Genomic DNA, 20,744 nt, shown 5'->3' on the forward strand with positions numbered 1-20,744 from the left:
CTGGCGTTGCCGTGAGCTGTGATGTAGGTGGCAGATGCGGCTCGGATCCTTTATTGCTGTGGTTCTGGCGTAGGATGGTGCCTACAGCTCCGATTCGACCTCTAGCCTGGGAACCTCCATATGCCGAGAGAGCGGCCCAAGACATGGCAAAAAGATCAAAAAAAAAAAAAAAAAAGAAAGTTTCTTTCTCTCTTTGACCGGGTCTTAGTTGAAAGAAGTGCAGCTGAAACTGTAATCAAAGGATGCATTCTGTACCCAGAAAAATCTCAAGGAAAAGTACTGCAAGGAACAGCAGTAGCTGTTGGATCAGGCTCTGAAGGAAAGGGTGGAGAGAGTCAACAAGTTGTGTGAAACTTGGAAATAAAGTTCTTCTGTCAGAACATGGAGGCTCCAAAGCAGTTCTGGACGACAAGGATTATTTCTTACTTAGAGCTGGTGATGTCCTCGGAAAGTATGTAGGCTGAAATAAGCCACGATTGAAATGGCATCACCTGAAGCTGCCCATTCCACTGAAGTTCTGAGATCTTTTCATCATGTAATTAATTTTTATGCCTCTCTTTTATTTTTGTCTCTCTTTTATAATAAATTAATGATATCCATACTAACGACATCCACTGTCTCTAAAATTTGGTTTCACGGTACCAATACAAATGTTTTTGAATAACAACATAGTAATGAAAAAAAAAGTCCTTAGAAAAGAGAAGAGTGGTATTTTCATAAAAGAAGAAAATGCAAAAAAAATGAAAATAAAAATAAAGGACAAAAAAAGGAGTTTCCATTTGGCGCAGCAGAGACGAATCTGACTAGGAACCATGAGGTTGCGGGTTCGATCCCTGGCCTTGCTCCATGGGTTAAGGATCCAGCGTAGCAGTGAGCTGTGGTGTAGGTCGCACATGCGGTTTGGATCTGGCATTGCTGTGTCTGTGGTGTAGGCTGGCAGCTGCAGCTCTGATTAGACCCCTAGCCTGGGAACCTCCATGTGCCATGGGTGCGACCCTAAAAATACAGGAAAAAAAAGAAAAGAAAGAAAATGCCATTATTAGGGGAACTGGATGAGAGGCTGGCATAGAAGGGAGAGGTCCGTTAGCATGCCCTAATGACAGGCGAGGTTGCAGGGAGACTCAAGGGCTGTGGGAGGGAAGGAGCCAGGAGCAAGCGTGGGTGTGGGTGGGGTGGGGCCGAGAAAGCATCTTGGAGACTTGCAACTCTGAACCCGGCAGCGGTGAGGGGGGGGTGGAATGGCCCCTGCAGTCTTGCTTCCCTTCTCCAGGGTGGCTCCCTTCAGCATCTCCCAGCTCGGTCACCACATATAGTCGGGCTCACCCCATGCTCCTGGAGCTTCTTTAGCTTTTTGTGCTGGTTGGGGCAGAGCTGGCTCTGAGTGGGCGGGGCTCTTTTCCTGTCTGTGTCCAGCTCCCTCTGTGGCACCCCTGGGTCCACCCTTGGCAGAGAAGAGTGTGTGTGTGTGTATCTCAGGGGGACAGGCAGCCTGTGGCTGCTCCTCTTGGTTCTTCCGTGACTCCCTCTGTGACCTTGGATGACTCACCATCCCTCTCTGGGCCTTGTTTTTGTTTTTTGTTTTTTTTTTTTTTGTGGCTTTTTAGGGCTGCACCTACGGCATATGGGAGTTCCCAGGCAAGGGGTTGTCTATAGCCCAAGCACCACCAGATCAGAGCTGCCTCTTCGACCTAGGGCACAGCTCACGGGAACTTGGGATCCTTAACCCACTGAGCAAAGCCAGGGATCGCACCTATATCCTCACGGATACTAGTAGGGTTTGTAACCCCCTGAGCCACAATGGGAACTCCTCTGGGCCATTTTGTAAACTGAAGATCCCTGCCAGCTCTGTTCTGGATGGAGACGTGGCCCTTGGTGTCAGCATCCTTGGCTGGTCTGGAATCCTCAACCTGCCTCTCCCCTCCCTGCTCTGCAGCTCACCTGTTCTTAGATTTTCCAGATCATTCGCAAGGCTAAAGTGTGGGATATCCAGGGAGTTCTGACATTTGCTGTTGACTGTGACAGAGATTTTTAGCAGGAGCCCTAGGACTGCAGTCTTGGTAATCTCAGAGAATTTCTTTGTTCTCCTGGACAGACACCCTGCCCTGGTGCTTCTTCCCACACATCCCTTGAGGGAATTTTCCCTAATGGTTTGACTCTGCATCATAAATGGCCCTGGGGAATTCCCGTCGTGGCGCAGTGGTTAACGAATCCGACTAGGAACCATGAGGTTGCGGGTTCGGTCCCTGCCCTTGCTCAGTGGGTTAAGGATCCGGCGTTGCTGTGAGCTGTGGTGTAGGTTGCAGATGCGGCTCGGATCCCGCGTTGCTGTGGCTCTGGTGTAGGCCGGTGGATACAGCTCCGATTCAGCCCCTAGCCTGGGAACCTCCATATGCCGAGGGAGCGGGCCAAGAAATAGCAACAATAACAACAACAACAACAAAAAAGACAAAAGACAAAAAAAAAAAAAAAAAAAAAAAAAAAAAAGATAAATGGCCCTGACCCCAAAAGTGAATGAGAATTGACGGCTGACCTCAGACGTTAATTTTAGTATGAAGACTTGAGAAGTTTTTTTCTTTTTTTGGTATTGTATTTAATTAATTATTTTTTTTAACATTCTTTTTTTTTTTTTTTTTTTTTGTCTTTCTGCCTTTTCTGCCGCTCCCAGGGCATATGGAGGTTCCTGGGCTAGGGGTTGAATCGGAGCTGTAGCCGACGGCCTACACCACAGCCACAGCAACGTGGGATCTGAGCTGCGTCTGTAACCTACACCACAGCTCATGGCAACGCCGGATCCTTAACCCACTGAGCGAGGCCAGGGATCGAACCCGCAACCTCATGGTTCCTAGTCGGATTCGTTAACCATTGTGCCACGACGGGAACTCCTATTTTTTTTAACATTCTAAAAGAGGAGGACAATGATCATCCGAAGTGCAGACATGAGTATTGTGACCTGGAGGAGATAAACTGGATTCCAGGAACCCGAGGCATGTGCGTGGGTGTGACGGTGGTCATGGGACATTCTTCAGGGACTCAGAGATGAGGACAGAGAAGGACAGTGATGTGCTGACTCAGGGGCTGGAGACTCCAGAGCCATCTTCACTCATCCAAAGGGCCCTTGTGTCCCAGGGAGACTGGGCTACTCGGCACAGCCCCAGGGCACATTCCCGTCCGGTGGGAGGAAGGAACAGGGAGGCAGCCAGGCAGAATGAGCATTTTCCAACAGTCGCTCTGCATTCTTTTCTCCTGCCCTGACAGGAAGGAAACTTTCTCAAATGTATCACCTGTTCCCTGTCCCTGAGAGTAGACACTCCGAGATTTGACCTTTCTGGCAGGTAAGTCAATGAGATTAAGATTGTGTGCTTTCTGGAGTTCCCGTCGTGGCGCAGTGGTTAACGAATCCGACTAGGAACCATGAGGTTGCGGGTTCGGTCCCTGCCCTTGCTCAGTGGGTTAACGATCCGGCGTTGCCGTGAGCTGTGGTGTAGGTTGCAGACGTGGCTCGGATCCCGCGTTGCTGTGGCTCTGGCGTAGGCCGGTGGCTACAGCTCCGATTGGACCCCTAGTCTGGGAACCTCCATATGCCGCGGGAGCAGCCCAAGAAATAGCAAAAAGACAAAAAAACAAAAAAACTACCACCTGCCAATCTGGAGTGGTCTACCTCTTTCTTCTATCTTTCCTTCCCCATGATATGTGCAGGCCAGTTTGTGGACAAGTGCCTGGGAACCTTAGGCAATGTATACATCTAATCTGTTACTGAGTTCTCTTGTAGTTAAAAAAAAAAAAAAAAAAAAAAAAAAAAAAGATTGTGTGCTTTCTATTTGCAATAGCCAAGACATGGAAACAACCTAAATGTCCATCGCCAGAGGAGTGGCTCAAGAAGATGTGGTATCTATACACAATGGAATATCACTCAGCCATTAAAAGGAATGAAATACTAGCATTTTTAGCAACATGGATGGACCTAGAAATTATCATGCTAAGTGAAGCCAGCCATACAATGAGATGCCAACATCCAATGCTTTCACTGATGTGTGGAATCTGAAAAAAGGACAGACGGAACTTCTTTGCAGAACAGATGCTGACTCTCAGACTTTGAAAAACTTATGGTCTCCGAAGGAGATAGTTTGGGGGGTGGGGGGATGTGCTTGGGGTGTGGGATGGAAATCCTGTGAAATTGGATTGTGATGATCATTATACAACTACAGAAGTGATAAATTCATTGAGTAATAAAAAAAAGATTGTGCACTTTGCCAGTGTCCATAGGCCCCTTTGTCCACACAGGGCCATTTAGAAGACCCTCCAGGGCCTGAATGCACTGCTTTTTGAGTTATATATATATATACATTTTTTTTTTTGGTCTTTTTAGGGCACCCGCAGCATATGGAAATTTCCAGGCTACGGGTCAAATCAGAGCTGCAGCAACCGGCCTACACCACAGCCACAGCAATGTAGGATCTGAGTTGCATCTGTGACCTACACCACAGCTCATGGTAATGCTGGATCCTTAACCCACTGAGTGAGGACAGGGATCGAACCTGCCTCCTCGTGGACCCTAGTCAGGTTCGTTATGACTGAGCCATGATGGGGACTCCTATAAATACGTTTAATAATGTCCCTCCCGGCTGTTGTCCCTCACAGCTGTTATTCTGTCTGTAATGAACTTTTACCTCCTTCAAATATACTTCTTCTAACCTGTCGTATACAGGACACCATAGTTCCAAAATGATTAGAACTCTACGTAAAATAAGACTTTAAAAATGAATATGGAGTTTCTGTTCTGGCTTACTGGATATTATTTCTGTGAGGATGTGGGTTTAATCCCTGGCCTCATTCAGTGGGTTAAGGATCCAGCATTGCCACAAGCTGTGGCATAGGCTGCAGCTGCAGCTCTGATTTGACCTCTGGCCCAGGGACTTCCATATGCTACAGGTGTGGCCATAAAGAGTAAAAATAAAAATGGGTAAAATAGGAGTTTCTGCTGTGGCCCAATGGGCTCGGCAGCATCTCTGCAGCACCAGGATGCAGAGAAACCCCTTCATCTGAGCCAACTGAGTTAGAACTCAGTTGGGGGCTGGGATGTCAGAAGCTGTAGCTTCAGCTCAGCTTGTCACAGGAGACTGGACAAAGTGGGAGCCTCACAGACTCAAAGAAGCTCCTGCTGCAGTGACAGTCTCCTGAGACCTTCCCTCGGCACCCTGGCATCCAGGTTGTGCTTGTTCACTGGGCAGGCAGGAAGGAGTGGTGTTCCTAGTTTTACCTCCATCCTTATTTCTGCCAGAGACCCGTGGCCATAGGATAGTGTTCCGAGACGCCACCTTGGCCCAGGCAAGGCAGCTGGGTGGCCTCATTTTTGTTGCCTGCTCCTGGACCTCCTGCCTGGTGCTGAGGAAGAGGGGGACACACCATGTCAAGACTAACTTGTCCCGGCGGCATATCCTGGAGCCAGGAGCAAAGCGGCCAGGTACCAAGAGATCCCAGCCATGTGCCCAGTCCAGCTCTGAAGCAAGAACCCAGGAAGGCTTGACCCTGCCTTGGCACCATTGGCAGCATGGCTCCTGTAGCCAGCAGGCTTGGGGTGGGGTGGGGAGGCAGGAGAGGAGAGCCCTTCCCTCAGCCCTTCCGCCACCAGCTTCTTCCGGCCCTGTGGAGCCAAGCCTGGAGCAGCAGAGAAAGCAGATGCTGCCCTCAGGGAAGCCTCAGTCTACAGAGGAGAGTGAGGACCCTAATTCTCAGGGAACTCTTGGACTAATGGAAGGAAGCAGGTCCTTTCTCTTTGGGGAGCTCTGATGCTGGTGAGACCAAGATGCCTCTCAGACCCAGAGACCAAGCACCTGTAAAACCTGGTTATCTACCAAAGAAGGTGGATAGAGATCAAACTGAGTATGAGGGAGCTGAGGGAGGCAGTTACGAAGCAGCAGGTGGGGGCATTCCTGTCATGGCTCAGTGGTAACAAACCCAACTAGTATCCATGAGGACATAGGTTCCATCCCTGGCCCCGCTCAGTGGGTGAAGGATCCAGCGTTGCTGTGAGCTGTGGTGTAAGTTGCAGATGCAACTTGGATCTTCTGCCCCATTTGTCCTCCCTCTTCCCTTCCCTCTTGTCCTAGCTCAGAATTTGAGCCAGATGGGAGCCATGGGGACAACTAGTGGGACATTTGTTATCCAGGGAGCCAGGGCCCAACCTGATCTGGGCTCCAGGCAAAGCGTCCCTCCTGGATTTTTCCCATCCTGAACTCACCTTTGAGAATTGGGGTTGGGGTCAGGGTAGGGGAGCCCACTCTTTGCAGGCCTTAAAGATGCTATCTCTGCTGCTCAGGATGATGGGAGCTAAGTGAGGCTCCAGGAATGGGCACCAATGAAAGGGACATGGGGCCCCAGCTGTCACCCACCTTCTATCCCCACAGGTTGCCACAGTCTGTTTCCCAGAACCCGGTGAGATGTGTCCCAGCCTGATTCCAGAAAGGGTGGGACAGATTCTGAGAGTGGCAGGAGAGGGACTGATGCAGGGTTGGGTAGGGATGGGGCCAGGATTCCAAGGCCAGGGCAGGATGTGGCTGGGATGGATGATCAAAGGTACAACCCCAAACGTCTCATATCCAAGTTCTGGAGAGGGAGGCCCGGGTCTCCTGAGAAAAGAAGATAGAAGTGTGTGGGCCGGGGTGTCCCAGGTTTTCCTGAGATAAGCTAAGCTGAGGTTTCCGGATGATGTGGGCTTTTCGGCCTTGGAGTGATGGGAGGAGGGAGGCGGCGGCAGGGCTGGAGAGGAGACAGGGAAGCCAGGATGGGTCAGAAGGACCCGCCTCTTCGCTTTGCTGCTCCTTTGCTGCTCCTTCCTAGTCTGCCCCAGGCTCTGCCACAAGTTGGGGGGAACCCTGGTTCGGTGGTTCGTATCTTCAGTGCCTACTGGGGCTCCCATGAGCTTCCTTAAAGTGGCTGTTTCCTCCATAGAAGCCACACGGGTGAGTCACCCCATAGGGGTGGCAAGGGACAGGGTGTTTTGGCCCTTTTGGGTCCCTTGAGAAACCTCTTTGGAGACAGGGATCTCTCACACCGCCCCTCCCCCTCTATCCAGGAACTTTTTTTTTTTTTTTTTTTTCTTATTAGGGCTGCATCCACAGCAAGCACACGTAATTCCCAGGCTAGCAATGTGGAATCTAAGCTGCGTCTGTGATCTACACCACAGATCACAGCAACACTGGATCTCTGACCCACTGAGCAGGGCCAGGGATCAATCCCACAGCCTCTTGGATACAAGTCATATTTGTTTCTGCCGCGCCACAACAGGAACGCCAGGAATTCTTTTAGTGACTTTGAGCACCTCTGGTTTCTCCCTACCGCCCACTTGGACTGCCTGCTCCAACTCCCACCCAGAGGAGCTGATGGCTACGAGAGCAGCGGCTCCCTCTCGCTTTGCTCTCTGGGGCCCATCCGGCAGGCTAGAGGCTGATGCCCGGGCTTTGCCCTCCTTTTCTCCTCCCTGGTTGCCCTCCCTCCAGGTCTCCATCCAGCCCTCATCCTTCCTGGTCTCTCATCATTAATGCATGAGCCCTGCCATAGACTCTGGTTTCAGGAGCCGGGAGGTTGTGGGGAAGAGAGCAGTTTGCACCCAGCCCAGCGGGAGCCTCTCTCACCAAAGATGTGGTGGAGGTGACAGTGAAGGAGTCAGCCCCCTCCCTCTCCTCACTGCAGGGCCACCTGTGTTCAATGAAATGAACAGTAAGAGAGAGGTTGGGGGAGTTTCCGCTGTGGCTCAGCAGTAACAAACCAGACTAGTGTCCACAGGACCCGACTAGTGTCCATCCCTGGCCTCGCTCAATGGTTAAGGATCTGGCATTGCCGTGAGCTGTGGCGGAGGTCGCAGATGCAGCTCAGATCTGGTATGGCTGGGGCTCTGTTGTAGGCCAGCGGCTGCAGCTCTGATTGAACCCCTAGCCTGGGAACCTCCATATGCTGTGGGTGTGGCCCTAAAAAGAGAGAAAGCAACAAACAAACAAAAAACAAGAAAGAGATCAGGGGTATTGATGAAGGGACTTTATTGAATTGTCCAGCGATATTCTGGGGGTGGAAAACCCCCTATCCCCACAACCCCTGCATCCTGCTTCCAGCTTCTAGTGACCCATCTCCAGCCCAGGTGTAGCCGAGACCGCTTTTCTCCCAAGGGAAAGCCCTTCTGTGCATAAAGGAGAGAGCAGACAGATAGAGTATGTCTGGAAAAGGAAGCAGAGAACCCTGAGCCAGGGGCTCTGCAAGAGAAGGTACAGGGAGAGAAGCCTGGGGCCACGAGAGAGGCGAGAAGCAGTCCCACCATCTCCTTTGCCTCTCTGCACCCTCTGCTCCAGCTCCCAGGCGGGTCTTGCCGCTGCCTGGACAGTCCAAGTTCTTTTCCATCTTCTTCACTGTTGTTCTCTTCCTTCTTCTGCTGGAAATCTTCCTTGTTCTTTTTCTTTTTTTGGTCTTTTTAGGGCCACTCCCACGGCATATGGAAATGCCCAGGCTAGGGATCGAATCGGAGCTGGAGCTGCCGGCTACACCACAGCCACAGCAACGCCAGATCTGAGCTGTGTCTGTGACCTACACCATGGCTCACGGCAATGCCGGATCCTTAACCCGCTGAGAGAGACTGGGGATTGAACCTGCATCCTCATGGGTACCAGTTTTGTTCATTACCACTGAGCCACGATGGGAACTCCAGGTCTCCTCATTCTATTTTTTGTTTGTTTGTTTGTTTGTTTTTTTGCCTGTTCTAGGGCCGCTCCCACAGCATATGGAGGTTCCCAGGCTAGGGGTCTAATTGGAGCTGCAGCCGCCGGCCTACACCACAGCCACAGCAACACCGAATCCGAGCCACATCTGCAACCTACACAACAGCTCACGGCAATGCCAGATCCTTAACCCACTGAGCGGGGCCGGGGATCGAACCCGCAACCTCATGGTTTCTAGTCGGATTCGTTAACCACTGAGCCATGACAGGACCTCCTGGGTCTCCTCATTCTTGAAGAGTCAGATCAAACATCCATAAGTAGAGCTTTGAGATTACCTCTGCTACGCTCTCAAGCTGCCCGCTCCTCCTCTGAGTTGGCACACACCCTGCCTGCGGCCGTTCTCTGTTCTGTCGTCCCCTGTCCCCCGACTTGGCTCTGGGCATCTGAGTCTAGCACAATCCCAGCCCAGAGTAGGCACCAAAGATGGTGTTGGTGGTGTGAGAGAGAGCAGACCTTTCCAGGAGACAGAGGGAGAAGAGGGATGGCCTTGGGGGATGGGAAGGGGCTGCAGAGGAGGGGGGAGGGGTCGAAGGGAGGAGAGGGCAAAGGGCACGGGGCCAGAGGGGTGGCCTTGGTCATCAGACTACTGTGCTGAGGATGGAGGAGTCCTCAGAGCGCACAGGCAGCATGCGGACCCGCTTGAGAGGACGGCGGCTCTCATCTCGGTTCTGCCACACGTAGTGGACCAGATAAGCCACCACGAGCACCAGCCAGCCCCCCATGGTGACCAGGAGGGCCACGTCGGTGCTCCTCTGGGCCCCACCCCGCCCCGCCCCACACAGCTCTTCCTCCCCTGCCAGTGGCAGGAACTCCTGGCCCACGAGGTCTGGTCGGGCTCCTGGGCCACACACGATGCCCGTCCCAGTGCCTGGTGCCAGCCTCACCTGCCTGAGCACCTCCTGGAGGGCACAGTCACAGCGCCATGGGTTGGCAGACAGGTTCACTTGGATCTGCAGCCCCATGAAGGCTTCCACGGGCACCGAGGCCAGCTGGTTGGCAGAGAGGTCGAGGTGGCGCAGCGTGCCTGCCAGGCCCTGGAAAGCGGCTCCCGAGAGGTGGGCTAGGATGTTATGGGACAGATCCAGCTCCTCCAGGACAGGAAGGTGCTGAAAGGCGCCCGCGGGCACTGTCACCAGCTGGTTGGCATCCAGGTAGAGCTTGCGGGTGTCGTTGGGGATGCCGGTGGGCACGGCGCTCAGGCCCGCCTGGCTACAGCGGAATGTCCGCTCCCCAGCCTCCTCTGCCACGTAGCAGCCTTGGGGAGATGCTGGGTGGCTGGGCACACTGCCCCCTGTGCCTATCACCAGCAGCAGGGACAGGAGGTGACCAGCTGGTGGGAGCATGGCCACAGATTGGCATAGTCCTGGAGTGGAGCAGGAGCTGGGGAAGAATAAAGCCCCATAAAGGAAGAGTGAGTCAAGAGAACGCCATTCCCAGGAGTTCCCATTGTATCTCAGTGGTAATGAACCCTACTAGAAACCATGAGGATGCAGGTTCGATTCCTGGCCTCACTCAGTGGGTTAGGGATCTGGCATTGTCGTGAGCTGTGGTATAGCTTGCAGACTCAATTCTGCACGGCTGTGGCTCTGGCACAGGCCTGCGTCTACAGCTCTGATTCAACCCTTAGCCTGGGAACGTCCATATGCCGCAGGTGCAGCCCTAAAAAGACAAAAAAGAAGGAAAAAAAGATAGAGAGAATGCTATTCCCTATAGCCAGCTCTCTCTTGCTGGGGCTTCTCCTTTGGGTGATGTTTTTGCTTCTTTGGGGTGTAAGACTCCTTCCTGGGCCCTTTGGGTAAAGGGTCTCCTGGGCCTGAGATTCTTCTAGAGTCTCTTTGATTCTGGACGGCTGATCTATTGGCTCTCAGCCCAAGGTCCTGTTGGCCCTTCTGGATCTGGGGGCTGCTAAGCATTTGCCTCTGCTCACATATTGATTTCCTTCATTGGAATAAAGGCTTTTCCTGCCAGCCTCCCTGGGTGGCTGCCAGGCGGGCCAGGTACCCCCAGAGGGCCCGAATGGCACTTGTGTGAAGGAGCTGAGGAGGACAGATCAGCACTTGGACTTCATGGCACCCAGCGAGGCTAGGTGACTCAGGCCCACCTTCTGTGCCCCTCGCCCCCTTTTCCTGGGACACCCGCCCCTCTGCCCATCCCAGCTTTGTCCCCTCCACCCCACGCTTCCTCCCCCGTCCTCTCCCTCTTCCTCCCAGCCTCTCACCCCTGTTGGTGGGAGAGCCTTCTCCTGTGCTGCCTTCTGCCCGGAAGCACCTCCCTGCTGCTCGGCTCTGGAGACCCGCTTCCTCCACCAGAAGCCCTGCTCGCTCGTAGCTGCTGGAAGTTGGGGGCTGGGACCAAGTATTGGGTTTCCTGGCATGTGACTCTGGGCCCCAGGTGTCGGATACCTGAGCCCTGGCCTGGCCAGATGATGCCAGGAGAGGGCAGATCCTGGACCCTGATGAACTTGGCCATGGGCAGACCAGGCCCCAGTGCCACTCCCTGCCCCAGGCTCCCCTTCCAAGGCCTTGACTTTGCCACCTTCCCTCCTGGCTCGCCCAGCTGAGGCTGAGACACTGCCTTCTAGAACCTCTGCCCTTTGCCCACAGCCTGGCTGAGCAGAAGGATCCCTGCGTGGCAGGCCTGGGGAGACCGTGCAGGGGCAGCCCCATCGTACATCCACTGCCTCCAGCAACCTGCCCCTCCCACCTCCCCCATCCTCTTCTGCCCTCTGCTCTCCTAGGGTGCCCTGTGGCCCCTTCTTCCTCGGTGAATAAACTTCCCTCAGACTTCGCCTTGGAAAACGTACATCTCTCCCGAGGATCTCGCCTCCTGGCTCCCTTCTTGCCTGGGGGTGGGGGACACTGTGGCTCAGCTGTGGTTACTTCTCTACTCTGTTGCTAGATGGCCCCTTAAGGAGATGGAAGGGGTTCTTCAAGGCTTCTGACGACTGACCTGGTCATCTACAAGTTTGCTCACTGATATTCTGTTCTGGCCTGGAGCTGAGTCAGGCTCTCTTAGGTTGCCCGAGGCTTTGAGCTCCAAGTTGGTACTCTTTTATTTCATTTTTACAGCCGCCCTTGCAGCACATAGAGGTTCCCGGGCTGGGGGTTGAATCAGAACTGTGTCTCCGCCACAGTCCCAGCAACTCTGGATCTGAGCCGCCTCTGTGACCTATGCTGCAGGTTGTGGCAACACCAGATCTTTAACCCGGTGGGCGAGGCCAGTGGATGTCCCAGAGATTTGCACAAAGGGCCCTGAGGTCACATGCTGTGAAGACATTTCTGAGAAGGAAAACCTTGCTGGGTTTTGTAAGAGACTATGGGTGACCAGGATCAGACACAACTGCAGGGCCCAGTGTAAAATGAAAATGGGGGCTCCTTTGTTCAAAACCATTACGAATTTCAAGACGGCGACAGCAGCAGGTCACAAAACCAAGCGCAGGGCCTTCTGAATGCAGGGCCTGTGGGCCTGGGGACTGCACAGGTTGCATGCCCCTGAAGGTGACTTTTGAACAAGCAATTTCAGAAGCGTGAGGGAAGCGAGAATCAGAGGGTAGGTAACTGGATGATGTCATCTCTGGGGAGGTGCTCATCACTGACTCATTCTGGTGACATTGACAGAGTCATTTCTCAGACTCAACATTTGTCCAAGGAATGAGATAAGACACATTTTCTTCTTTTCTCTTTCGGTCACTCCTCGGCATATGGAGTTCCCGGGACCAGGGATCAGATCTGATCCTACACTGCAGCTGCAGCAATGCCAGATCCTTTAACCCACTGTGCCAGGTGGCGGTGGCGGGGGATCAAACCTATGTCCTGGCAGTGCAGAGCCGCTGCCACAACGGGAACTCCTGTTGTTTTCTTTTCTTTTTCTTTATTTTTTTATACGTGCCTTTAGCCCAAAACAATCCTTTGAGCTCTCCTAGGTTGCAGATCTGGCGTTGCTATGGCTGTGGTGTAGGCTGGCAGCTGTAGCTCCGATTGGACCCCTAGCCTGCGAACCTCCATATGCTGCGAGTTCGGTCCTAAAAAGACAAAAAAAAAAAAAAAAATGTGGAAAGGGATCAGATCCCTGTGTGTACTATAGAAATTTTCTTTTCTTTTTTCTTTATAGCGCCACACCTGTGGCATGTGGAAGCTCCCAGGCTAGAAGTTGAATTGGAGCTGTAGCTGCTGGCCTACATAACAGCCACAGCAACACCAGATCCAAATTGCATCTTTGACCTGTGCCACATTTCCCAGCAACATGGGATCTCTAACCCATTGAGCAAGACCAGGGATCGAACCTGCATCCTCATAGATACTAGTCTGGTTCTTAACCTGCTGAGCCACAAGGGCAACTCCTACCACAGAAGAATTAGGACTTGGTTCCGTGGGCAATGGAGTGAAGAGTTTTAAAATTAGCATTGATACTGGAGTTCCCACGGTGGCTCAGTGGTAACGAACCCGACTAATGTCCATGAGGGCATGGGTTCGATCCCTGGCCTCGCTCAGCAGGGTAAGGATCCAGTGTTGCCATGAACTGTGGTATAGGTCGCAGATGTGGCTTTGCTGTGGCTGTGGCATAGGCCAGCAGGTGCAGCTCCAACTTGACCGCTAGCCTGGGAACTTCCATATGCCGCAGGTGTGGCCCTAAAAAAAAAAAAAAAGCAAAATTGAAAGGAGGAGGGCTTGCTACTTTACCCATCACATCAGCCAGAGACCCATCTAATGCCAGTCTCTGGGCAGAGGGGCAGGGCACCAAAGGCCTTCGCTATTCTCGTTCCTATGGAAACTGACAAAGGGTGTACACACCTGGTGCTCCTGGCCTCAGTTGTGCTCATTTGTTCAACACACACCTTCTGGGCCTCTCAGGCATTGGGAAGGCAGAGAGAAGTAGAGCAGCCCCCGGATAATGGGGGAACATGGATATGTACACGGATATGGCCGCCTGACAGACTCTAGGCCACCTGGGTGTTTGCAGGTGTCAGAGGAGCCCAGAGGCTGAAGCAGTGGACTTTGCTTGGACAGCTGGAGAAAGCAACAGGTGAGGGATGGCCTTGTGGGACAAATAGGGGTCTCCCAGATGGACAAAGGCATCATAGGTGGAGACAAGAGCAAAAAAAAGCAAGGTGCCTCCTAAGAGTGGGAGGGGTTCGGTGTGGCTGTAGTTTGGCCTGTGTGGGTCTGTGATATCCTTCAGCTAACATTTACTGAGAACCCGCTATATTTAGGAAATGCAAACAGGAGTAAGACAAATATGGAGCAAAGAGCCTACAGGGGAAGCAGATGTGTGAGAAATCACTTGCATACAGCGCCCTCAGTACAGGGTCAGAGTCTTTGCAAGCACCTGTGGAAGCATGAGGGCTATATGGTCGGAGGGGTATGTGTGGCAGGAACGGCTTTTGGGAGAAATGCCACTTCCTAGCTGTGTGACCTTGGGAAGCTATTCAAACTCTCTGTATGACAGTTTGCTCATTTGTAAAGAGGAGACAGTAAAAATATCTACACAGGCCTATTTTATTTATTTTTACTTAGTGAACTATCCATCCTTTTCTTATAGCACTTTGATTATTTATTTCTTTTTCTTATAGCACTTTAAAAATTAAAGTATAAGGAGTTCTCAAGGCGGCTCAGTGGTAACAAACTAGACTAGTATCCAGGAGGGTGTGGGTTTGATCCCTGGCCCTGCTCAGTGGGTTAAGGATCTGGTGTCGCCGTGAGCTGTGGTGTAGGTCGCAGGCGAGGCTTGGATCCCTCATTGCTGTGGCTGTTGCATAGGCTGGCAGCTATAGCTCTGATGTGACCCAAACCCTAGCCCGGGAACTTGCATGTGCCATGGAAAATAAAATAAAAAAATAAATAATAAAACATTATAGTCGATTACAACGTCATGCCAATTTTTGCTTTACAGCAAAGTGAACCAGCCATACATACATACATATATATGTGTGTGTATATATATATATACATTCCCTTTCTTCTATTATCTCCCATCATGGTCTATCCCAAGAGACTGGATGTAGTTCCCTGTGCTGTACAGTAGGACCTCATTGCTTATTGCTTATCCATTCTAAACGGAATAGTTTGCATCTACCAACCCCAAACTCCCCATCCATCCCACTCCTTTTTTTAAATTGAAGTATGGTTGATAGACTATATTGTGTTAATTTCTGCCATACAGCAAAATGATTCAGTTTTACATTTACGTATGTACCCTTTTTTTTGTTTTGTTTTGTTTTTTTTTTTTTGTCTTTTTGCCATTTCTTGGGCCGCTCCCGTGGCATATGGAGGTTCCCAGGCTAGGGGTTGAATTGGAGCTGTAGTCACCAGCCTACGCCACTGCCACAGCAACACAGGATCCGAGCTGCGTCTGCAACCTACACCACAGCTCATGGCAACGCTGGATCCTTAACCCACTGGGCAAGGCCAGGGATTGAACCCGCAACCTCATGGTTCCTAATCGGATTCGTTAACCACTGAGCCACGACGGGAACTCCTGTATGTACTCTTTTAAAAAAATATTGTTTTTCCATTATGGTTTATCATAGGACAACAGTCTGTTTTAAAGATTAAAAGAGTTTATCCATGTAAAATCCTTTGCTCAGTGCCTGGAATGGAACAAATGCTAAAAAATGTTGGCTGTGATTGTTACCGAAGGAGGAGCTGGTGTCAGGAGAGGAAGGAGGAAGGTGCTCTGGAGAGGTGGCCGTCCAGAATTTCTAACGAGGTGGGGCCTCCTGGGGTAGTAATGCAACTGGAAGGGTGCTAGGAGAGCTTTCCTTTCTTTTTAAAACAAATTTAATTTTAAAAAATGGGGGGGGTCGGCTGGGGATTTGGGATGGAGATGCTGTAAAATTGGGTTGTGATGAGCATTGTACAACGATCAATGTAATAAAATTTATCAAGTTAAAACAAATTTTTTTTAATCATTTATTTATATATATATACTATGGCCGCACCTGCAACCTACGTAAGTTCCTGGGCCAGGGATTGAATAGGAACCGATGCGGCAACACAGGATCCTTTAACACACTGTGCCAGGCCAGGGGGCTGCACCTGTGTCCTGGAGCTGCAGAGATGGCACTGATCCTGTGGCACCACAGCAGGAACTCCTTTAATTATTTTTTTTTAATTAAAAAAATTTTTTTATGGGAGATTTTCTTAAAGCTACTGTTTTTATATCCAATGATTGACTTTTTGATCTATAATATTTACAGTTTTCTAAACTGCTTCTTTTCATGGGAGAAAATCTCAATTGTCTGTATCAAAGAGTGTGCAGATTGAGGGGTTCCCAAAGAAGAGCCTGCTCTTGGCTCCCAGACGGAGGTTGTGGTTCCCTGGCCTTGGCTTTGATCCTAGAGGCCCTGGCCAGCTCAGCCCTTTCCCTCTGCAGCCCAAAATAGCGAACCACAGGGCTGGGCGAGGGGAGGAGAGCGGACTGCCTACTGGCCATGCTGCCTGGCCTGGCACCTCCTCCTGTTTCTCACCAGTGCTCTGTCTGCTTGCATCACTGCACCCTCTTCCGCTGCCATCACATGTCTGGGATGCCCTCCCCCCCCCTCAAAAAAATAAACATAACTGCCAAAGAAATAAACAGCTCTTTACGTCCTTGCACTTGCTCTGGGTGTGACCTCAATACCAACCCTTCGGGAAGGAGGGAGGTGAGGTGGAGGGAGCAGGGGGTGGAAGGAATGAATTGGAGGGGAGTAGGGGATGGTAAGAGCGGAGGGGTGCCAGTCATGCCCCAGTGGTCAGGGGAAGGGGCTCTGAATCTCGATGCCCCACCTCCTCCCTTCCCACCACGGCATCACCCCAGGAATGTGTTCCCAGCTTAAACTCCGCCCGTGTTTGCTATCTTGGTCCACACGGGTGTATCTACCGCAAGCAGAGGCCATGCCACCCCGCGAGATGGAAACACCCCAAGGCGGGGAACGCGTCTACTTGAGCAGACTAAGGAGCTCTCAGAGGGCAGGGAGGGTCTGTGAAGGTGGCTCACTCGGTTTTAAAAACACAAACACTTTCCATCAAAAATTTAAAACTAATAATCTCATGTTACACAAAGTTTGAAACTAGAGAATGAAAAAGATCACCCCCAACCCCTCCATCCTAACACAAGATCTGTTTTTATTTTACTGAATTTCCACAGCCTGGTAAAGTAGATGCTCAGATATCATTCAAATGTGGAATGGATTAACATAAGGTGAGACATATGGAGCATGTATTATATGCCAGGAATCGTTCTAAGTGCTTCACGCTTAATGACCCATTTAATCTTCACAACAACATGAGGTAGGCATTAGCGTGAGCATCAACATCCTTCATTTCTAGGAAGTGCAGCACAGAGAGGTTCGGTAACTTGCCTAAGGTCACACAGCTGGGAACTCTAGGAGCTGGGAGTTTACCTTGGTGCCAGGATCTTACCAGTGTTGCTCTCTTTTGTCTCAACATAATGCTTATTGCATGTGCAGGTTTATAAGAACATTTTATTATGGAAAGTTCAAACATAAAAAAGCAGAGAAAATGATGTAAGGAATCTCATATCCCCATTTCCCAGTTTCAATAATTATCTCCTCGGGGCCTGACCTGTTTCTTTTATTCCCGTCCCCCATCCCTAGTGCGGATTATTTTGAAGCAAATCCAGTCACCATATCATTTCCTCCACATTTTAGCAGACACCTCCAAAAGATAAGGAAGATTTTTTTTGTGTGTGTGTGTGTTTTAGGGCCACACCGAGGCATATGGAGGTTCCCAGACTAGGGGTGGAATCGGAGGTGTAGCTGCTTGCCTACATCACAGCCACAGCAATGCCACATCCGAGCTGTACCACAGCTTGCAGCAATGCTGGATCCTTAAACCACTGAGCAAGGCTAGGGATTGAACCCCCATCCTCATGGATACTAGTCAGATTTGTTACCCCTGAGTGACGATGGGAACTCCTGAGTCTTAATTTCTTTTAAGTCTCTCCCTCTCCTTTTTTTCTTCCAATTTTTTTTTTCTGGCTTTGCCTGAGGCACATGGAAGTTCCTGGGCCAGGGATCAACCCACACCACGGCATCAACACAAGCCACTGCAGCGACAACACCCGATGTTCAACCTGCCACATCACAAGGGAACTCCTCCAGTTTGTTTATTTCTTTTTTTTCTTTTCCTTTTTTGTCTTTTTAAGGCCGCACTCGTGGCATATGAACGTTCCAGGCTAGGGGTCGAATCGGAGCTATAGCTGCCGGCCTACGCCAGAGCCACAGCAACGTGGGATCTGAGCCGTGTCTGCAACCTCCACCACAGCTCACAGCAACGCCGGATCCTTAACCCACTGATCGAGGTGAGGGGTTGAACCCATGTCCTCATGGATTCTAGTCGGGTTCGTTAATCGCTGAGCCACAACAGGAAGGCTTCTCCAATTTATTTGTTAAGGGAATGGGGTGTTTGTTTGGTTGACTGCATCCCTGGGGAATGCTCATGAGATTTTACATCCTGACTTTTTCTTTCTTTTCTTTTCTTTCTTTCTTTCTTTCTTTTTTTTTTTTTTTTTTGTCTTTTTGCCATATCTTGGGCCACTCCCGCGGCATATGGAGGTTCCCAGGCTAGGGGTCCAATCGGAGCTGTAGCCACCGGCCTACGCCAGAGCCACAGCAACTCGGGATCTGAGCGGCATCTGCAACCAACACCACAGCTCATGGCAACGCCGGATCCTTAACCCACTGAGCAAGGCCAGGGATTGAACCCGCAACCTCATGGTTCCTAGTCGGATTCATTAACCACTGCGCCACGATGGGAACTCCCTGATCTTTTCATATAACCTAGAAAACATTTTCCCATACTGCCGCATGGTACTCATAATCATTTACTATGTGGCTTCCCATTTTGCCATCCAATGGATAGTACTGTAATGTTTTTTTCTGGGGTATTTAGGTGGCTTTCGGGTTTCCATTGCTATAAATGATGTTGGAACGTCACCCTCAATATATAGGCTGTACTTCCTCAGAACATGCTACCAGAAATGTAATCACGGCTCTGAGGCCTGAACGATTTTTCAGCCTCTTGGCACACAGTTACAGTTGTTTGTCCAAGGGGTTATGCAGTCCCCACACCACATAAGAGCACTGTCAGTGAGTACCTACTCATTCTGAACAATTCTTAGGCCAATTCAAGGCTGAAGGATGTTTGGAGTTCCCATCGTGGCTCAGTGGTTAATAAACCCGACTAGCATCCATGAGGATGGGGGTTCAATCCCTGGCCTTGCTCAGTGGGTTAAGGATCCAGTGCTGCTGTGAGCTGTGGTGTAGGTTGCAGATGCAGCTCAGACCCGGAGTTGCTGTGGCTGTGGGGTAGGCTGGCGGCTATAGCTCCAATTCAACCCCTAGCTTGGGAACCTCTATATGCCACAGGTGCTGCCCTAAAAACAAAACAAAACAAACAAACAAACAAAAGCTTCAAAAAGAGGCCCGAGTTGGAGCGAGGAGGACATGCTTGGGTGAAAGGAATGGGCTGGGGAAGTGCTGGGTGTAGGGAGCAAGAGGCTGCACCAGCCGGGGTCCCCCCACCTCAGATGCCCTTGGGGCCTCAAATGGGCTTCTCCTTCCCTCCTTCCCCACTGCTGCCCACATCCAGCCTCACGTGTTCTCAAGGGCAGCCAGGAGTTGCCTGGGTATCCGGGTCCCCAAGACCTCGACGCTGTGCTTCCTGGACCTGTAGGTGGCCACTTCAAACATCATGTTTTCAGGTAATTTCACTGTCAAACCTCCCTTTGAATCCACGTTGTCTGTAACTCGGAACGGAGCCTTATGGTCTAGAAAGAGAAGGGTAAACATCACACTGAGGCTGACCCAAGACCTCTCGGAAACCCTGCCTGGGGCGCCCTGTCCTGGGCTCCCCTCCGTGATCGCCGCCCCTTCTGAGGACGTCTTCCAGCTGTGGCTCCCCAGACAATACCCTTCTCACCAGGAGTCATTGTGGTCGGAACCCACTCTGCCACCTTCTTACCAAATGACCTTGAATAAGTCCCTAAACCTCTAAATCTGTTTCCTCCCCATAGGAGAATAGGAGCAGTACCTACTTCCTGTGCTTGTGGAAATTAACTAACAAGGCAGTGAAGCACTTAACAAGCGCCTGGGGAGTTCCCACTGTGGCTCAGCAGTAACAAATCCAACTGGCACCCATGAGGACTAGGATTCGATCCCTGGCCTCGATCAGTGGGTTAAGGATCCAGCGTTGCCATGAGCTATGGTGTAGATCACAGACGCAGCTCGGATCCTCTGTTGCTGTGGCTGTGGCATAGGCCGGTGGCTACAGCTCTGATTCGACCCCTAGCCTGGGAACCTCTATGTGCCTTGGGTGTGGCCCTAAAAAGACCAAAAAAAAAAAAAAAAAAAAAAAGGCTGAAGGATGTTTGGTGAAGATGTAGTAATTATGAGGGCAGAGAGCTAGAGAAGAAAGATGATGACAGAGACTCAGGCTAAATTAAGCAGAAAGTGATCCACTATTTACCATGAATGTAGTGTGTGAGTCATTTACTCTGTTCATTCCCATTGTGAAAAAACAAACAAACAAACAAACAAACAAAAAAAACTGACCTGATAACAAAAGCTGTTAATAGCGCACAGCACATCCAGCAATCTTTCTGTTAGACTATGTGTTTGTCGGCCCTTGTTTGTGAGGTGGATCCAGTCTGGGTTACTGAACTTCACAGAGAGTAAGGAAACTGGCAAAGAGCAGAGCCCTGATCAACTTCAGAGAGGCTGGAAGAATCCCAGAGAAAAGGTGAAGGAGTTAAGCAGGCTCACTTCGGGGAGGGGGGAAAGACTTTTTTTTTTTTTTTTTTTGGTCTTTTCTAGGGCCACTCCCTGGGCATATGGAGGTTCCCAGGCTCAGGGTATAATAGGAGCCGTAGCCGCCCGGCCTACATCAGAACCACAGCAACGTGGGATCCAAGCCGTGTCTGCGGCCTACACCACAGCTCACCACAATGCCGGATCCTTAACCCACTGAGCGAGGCCAGGGATCG

The 20,744-nt window shown here is 50.9% G+C and overlaps 1 protein-coding gene across 1 annotated transcript; it reads right to left on the reverse strand.

Moving 5' to 3' along the window:
- On the reverse strand, positions 8,951-19,870 carry LRRC3C (leucine rich repeat containing 3C). Its single transcript, XM_013979562.2, has 2 exons — positions 19,358-19,870; positions 8,951-10,142 (listed from the first exon to the last, which is right to left on the reverse strand). Exons 1-2 carry the CDS (start codon positions 19,549-19,551, stop codon positions 9,341-9,343), a joined length of 996 nt encoding a protein of 331 aa, XP_013835016.1. The 5' UTR covers positions 19,552-19,870; the 3' UTR covers positions 8,951-9,340.

This window comes from Sus scrofa, chromosome 12, assembly GCF_000003025.6.
Source record: "Sus scrofa isolate TJ Tabasco breed Duroc chromosome 12, Sscrofa11.1, whole genome shotgun sequence".
Classification (NCBI taxonomy): Eukaryota; Metazoa; Chordata; class Mammalia; order Artiodactyla; family Suidae; genus Sus; species Sus scrofa.

Bases quoted from the DNA above. Each gene is read 5' to 3' on its own strand.
- LRRC3C (XM_013979562.2), bottom strand. From the start codon at position 19,551: ATGTTTACCCTTCTCTTTCTAGACCATAAGGCTCCGTTCCGAGTTACA. The intron at 10,143-19,357 runs GTGAGGCTGGAT...ATTCTTCCCCAG, and splicing joins CTGGCTGCCCTTGAGAACAC to CTCCTGCTCCACTCCAGGAC.